General features: G+C 41.1%; 1 protein-coding gene across 1 annotated transcript; it reads left to right on the top strand.

Annotated features, from left to right (window-relative positions):
* Window positions 1–2,281: 2,281 nt before the first annotated feature.
* Window positions 2,282–4,937, top strand: LOC148047517 (uncharacterized). Its single transcript, XM_087711518.1, has one exon. It carries the CDS (start codon window positions 2,522–2,524, stop codon window positions 4,046–4,048), a length of 1,527 nt encoding a protein of 508 aa, XP_087567644.1. The 5' UTR covers window positions 2,282–2,521; the 3' UTR covers window positions 4,049–4,937.
* Window positions 4,938–5,521: the final 584 nt, after the last annotated feature.

The following is a 5,521-nucleotide window of genomic DNA, read 5'->3' as shown; positions in this document are numbered from 1 at the left end:
CTCCATCTGCCATTGCCCAAATGGAGTATCACTTACAAGTGTTTGTAAAGTCTAAAACAGAAAATGTATTTTTTGTAATTAGGGTGCTGGAGGTTAAAACGTACAAAGAATGGTTATAGGAATTGGGCATTTCTAGTCTAATGAGAAGGACTAGAGGAAACATGGTAACAGTGTTCCAATATTTGAGGGGCTCCTATGAAGACAAAGACGTCCATTTATTTTCCAAAGTACCAAAAGGATGGAAACTAACCAATGAGAGATGCAACCTGTAACTAAAAAGAAAATTCCAAGTAGAATGGTGGTCTTATTTACAGATACAGCCAAGGTTTGCACAGGATAGAAAAAAGGAAGGTATTACCAAAGATTGCACACTGTTAGATAAACCTTTGATACAGACAGAAAAGAGATTGATCAAAGTGTTATATAGATTTTTTTTGGAACATAAGCAAGAGGAGGAGCATGTCGCCTGGGTGAAAAAATTTGGTTATTATATGGAATTGGCTAAGTGGGAAAAAGTTTGGACACTTAATCAGAAACTAACATTGGCTACGGCCTATAAAGAAAAATTTTATAAGATGTTCTACAGATGGAATCTCCCCCCAACATGGCTCTCCGAAATGTTTAAAAATCTGGCCCCAAATTGTCGGAAGTGTAAAAAAACACCAGGCACTTTTTATCATATGTGGTGGACATGCAATGAGGCCAAAAAAATATAGGAACATGATTCAATCATGGTTAGAACAAATGGTGGGAGACAAAATTCTGTTTAAACCAGAATTACACTTTATCTAATTATACCAGTGATGCGCAGTCAGGGGAGGCAGAGCCTCACCACTGTCATGAAAAGAAAAGAAAAAACGTAAAAGGAAAAATAATAATTATGAGTAAAATAAGAGGGTTAAGAATGGTGAAATCTAAATGAAATACAATAGAAGGGGAAATAATATAAGGTGAGCGGTATCGAGTGATGATTGCTATTATAAAAAACAGGAAGTTTCCGTTCGTGCTGTATTGTATAAATGTGGTGTACATCTAATTTTTGTGTTTGTGTATTTTACATGTTTGTTAATAAAAATCTCTTTTTTTAAAAGCGGCTTTTGCCCGCTCTATGTTGGACATAGCGGAGGGGCGGGCAAAAGCCTGTTGCTTTCTTTTGCCGCACTGGAGGCTTCCAAAAAGAGATTTGACGGGCACTTCTGAAATGGTAGAGCAAAGGGATGGACTAGAAGACCTTTAAGGTCCCTTCCCAATCTATTATTCTGTTATATATTGTATTCATCTTAATTTCAGTGATTCTAGCCAATAATTGCTATTCTAAGAATTTGTATTGACCCAAGTCAACCAGTTACTTTGCGGTACTGCATTGTTTTAAATGTAAAAAAATATATATATACTCCACCCCCCAAAAAATCCTACCGATTGCAGCAATCAACCAATGGAATAGCTTGCCTTCAGAAGTTTTGGGTGCTCCATCACTGGAAACTTTCAAAAAGAGATTTGACGGCCACTTCTGAAATGGTAGAGCAGAGAGTTGGACTAGAGGACCTTTAAGGTCCCTTCCCACTCTATTATTCTATTATATATTGTATTCATCTTAATTCCAGTGATTCTAGCCAATAATTGCTATACTAAGAATTTGTATTGACCCAAGTCATGGTTGAATGCAAATGTGAACTTGGATCTCCGTAATCTTCAATATGTCAAATAAATCATAATTAATCGAAGGTTATTTTAGCATTGTGGGATATTTCCTTTTTATCTTTAATGTATATGGTTTTCTTTTTTAAATCTTATGCAACCATTTTATAAGCAATTTCTTTGAATCTTACAGGCAAAGAGGATGCCAATAAGAGAACTCCGGACAACTGAGAATAACAAGCAATATTAAAAAGGAAAATCAATCAAGCCAGAAATCAAAACATTTCCATTTCCTTCAGAAACCCACAAAATTCTCCTTCTTCCCCAGCAGGTAATCAAGAAGAGATTTCGAATTGGAAAACGTAGAATATACAGAACACAAGGATACATTACAGGTAGTCCTCGACTTATAACAGTTCATTTAGTAACTATTCAAAGTGACAGTGCCACTGAAAAACCTGACTGATGAACATTTTTCACACTTATGACTATTGCAGAAGCCCCATGGTCACATGATCTGTCTTTGAATCCTTGGCAGCTAACTCACATTTATGACAGTTGCCCTGTTCTAGGGTCACGTGATCCCCTTTTGCAGCTCCACAGATGTGGCTATTGTGGGCAAAGTTCGTATTTCAAATCACAACACTGTGTGCACGAAATGATCCACATTGGAGAAAAGCAATATTAATGTGGCCAAAGCTTTAGTCAGAACTGCTCCTTGTGGTTGGTTCATAGAAGGACCCACATAGGGGAGGAGCCCTTCATGTGCTCCCAAGGAAGTGAGCTTGGCAACTTGGTGATACATTAGAGAACTCACACTAGGGACAATCCTGACTGTGAGAAAAGTTTCAGTCTGAACTCCAGCCTGGTAATATATTAGAGGATGCACACAAAAAAGAAATCATATGAATGTTCTGATCGTGGGAAAGGTTTCAGCAAGAATTCCAACCTGTTGAGACACCAGAGGACTCACAAAGGAGAAAAACCCTTTGAATGTCCTGACTGTGGGAAAGGTTTCAGTCACAATTCCTACCTAGTTATACACCAAAGGACTCACACAGTAGAGAAACTTTTCGAATGTCCTGATTGTGGGAAAAGTTTCAGTAAGAGGTCCAACCTAGTGAAACACCAGAGGACTCACACAGGAGAGAAACCCTTTGAATGTCCTGTTTGTGGGAAAAGTTTTAGTGATAATTCCAGCCTGGTGACACACCAGAGGACTCACACAGGAGAGAAACCCTTTGAATGTCCTGACTGTGCGAAAGGTTTCAGTCAGAATTCTCACCTGAAAACACACAAGAGGACTCACACAGGAGAGAAACCTTTCGAATGTCCTGACTGTGGAAAATGTTTCAGTCACAAGTCCAGCTTGTTGATACACCAGAGGACTCACAGAGGAGAAAAACCCTTTGAATGTCCTGACTGTGGGAAAAGTTTCAGTAACAGGTACAACCTGGTGATTCACCAGAGGACTCACACAGGAGAGAAACCTTTTGAATGTCCTGACTGTGGGAAAAGTTTCAATCATAATTCCGACCTAGTAATACACCAGAGGAGTCACACAGGAGAGAAACCTTTCGAATGTCCTGAATGTGGGAAAGCTTTCAGTCAGAATTCCTACCTAGTGATACACCGGAGGACTCACACAGGAGAGAAACCCTTTGAATGTCCTGACTGTGGGAAAGGTTTCAGTCACATGTCCACCCTGTTGAGACACCAGAGGACTCACACAGGAGAGAAACCCTTTGAATGTCCTGACTGTGGGAAACGTTTCAGCAGCAATTCCCACCTAGTGATCCACCAGAGGACTCACACAGGAGAGAAACCCTTTGAATGTCCTGACTGTGGGAAAGGTTTCAGTCACATGTCCACCCTGTTGAGACACCAGAGGACTCACACAGGAGAGAAACCCTTTGAATGTCCTGACTGTGGGAAAGGTTTCAGTCACAAGTCCAGCTTGTTGATACACCAGAGGACTCACACAGGAGAAAAACCCTTTGAATGTCCTGACTGTGGGAAAGGTTTCAGTAAGAGGTCCAACCTGGTGATGCACCAGAGGACTCACACAGGAGAGAAACCTTTTGAATGTCCTGACTGTGGGAAAGGTTTCAGTCAGAATTCCCACCTAGTCATACACCAGAGGACTCACACAGGAGAGAAACCCTTTGAATGTCCTATCTGTGGGAAAGGTTTTAGTGGCAATTCCAGCCTGGTGACACACCAGAGAACTCACACAGGAGAGAAACCTTTCGAATGTCCTAACTGTGGGAAAAGTTTCAGTCGGAATTTCGACCTAGTGATACACCAGAGCACTCACGCAGGAGAAAAACCCTTTGAATGTCCTGACTGTGGGAAAGGTTTCAGTAAGAGGTCCAACCTGGTGATGCACCAGAGGACTCACAGAAGTTGATGGATTTAGAGAAGGTTTGAATTTTATTTCTGAACTCCCGCTGAGAGTGTAGGTGAGAACACTGAATATTGGCCTCATCTGAATACTGGCTGATCATTTTGCTGAATTACTCTCACCCCTTGCTCTTCCTGATGAAGCCGTCCAATGAATGTGCAAATTGTTAAGCTCAACAGTGGCTACTTCAGAGTTTGGAGAATCCCACCCTTGGGTCCTCCTAGCCCTTTCCCTTCCTCACAGGTCCCAATAGGTCAGTCGTCCCCCATAGGCTCCCCACATGGTTCCTTAGTCCTCCCCCCCACCACAAACACAAAGAGGATCTCCACTTCTACTGGATCCCTGCAGTCCTTAGGCCTGACTCCCACCCTACCAGGCATCACAGCTACCTTAACACTTTGTAGACTGTTTTAAGGAATTGTGAATGCAATGAAAATGTTGTCTGCCTCTGGGAGATCTCCAAAAGGGCAGGCCATGTATCCCTGAGGTGCCTGATAAGTGGACAAGTTCCTCTTGGCCAGCATTGTGCTGCAGTTGCCTATAACAGCCAATGTAGTCCTAGGTTGCATGAAGAGTGGAATAATGTCAAGACAACAAGAAAATATAGAATTGCTTTACGCAATACCACACTTAGAATACATAGTTGAGTGCTGGTCACTATGATATAAAAACGTTGAGACACTGGAAAATGTGCACAGAAGAGCAACCAAGAGGGACAAGATAGCTGTCTTCAAGTACTTATGCATCTGACACAAAGAAGAGCAGATTGACTTATTCTCTAGGGCACCAGATGGCAGGATAAGAAGTAATGGGTGGAAGCTAGTTAAAATGAGGCCCAACCTAGAAGATATATACACGTACGTACGTACGTACGTACGTACGTACGTACATACGTACGTATGTACGTACGTACATACATACATACGTACATACATATATTGTCAGAGCAATTAATCAGTGGAATAGTTTGCCTCCCGGTTTTGTGGGTCACTGGAGGTTTTCAAGAGTAGACTGGACGACCATTTGAGAGGGATGGTTTAAGTGTTCTGTCTTGAAGAGCAGGTTGGACCAGAAGACCTCCGAGGTCCCTCCCAAGCCTATAATGCAATGTTTCCATGAATTTGGAGGCAGTTTAGAAGATAGGTAAAGAGCAGCCACATGAACTTGCTTCTTGTGGCTTTTTGGGGGAAATTAATATAAATAAAACTCTAAAAAATATCACAAAGCTTTAAAAGCAAAGCAATAATAGACACCAGGTTTAAAAAGGAAGCAAAAAATGTGTAAAAACAGATTTACATATACTATCCCCTCCACTTGAGCATTCATACATATGTTGTTGGAGCAATATTAGTTACCTCCCCTTGTGAAGCAGGCCCAAAATTTATAAAGTTCTGCCTCTATTTACAAACAATTTCACTTTCATCAATCTACTACACAGAGAGGCAAAGTGGTTAACAGGTGAATAAACAGCAAAGTTAA

This window comes from Thamnophis sirtalis, unplaced genomic scaffold (genome assembly GCF_051295495.1).
Source record: "Thamnophis sirtalis isolate CommonGarterSnake01/CBP01778 unplaced genomic scaffold, rThaSir2_p1.2 scaffold_3, whole genome shotgun sequence".
NCBI classification, from domain to species: Eukaryota; Metazoa; Chordata; class Lepidosauria; order Squamata; family Natricidae; genus Thamnophis; species Thamnophis sirtalis.
Note: the sequence above shows the minus strand (reverse complement) of the source record. Positions and strands in the feature narration are given on the sequence as shown.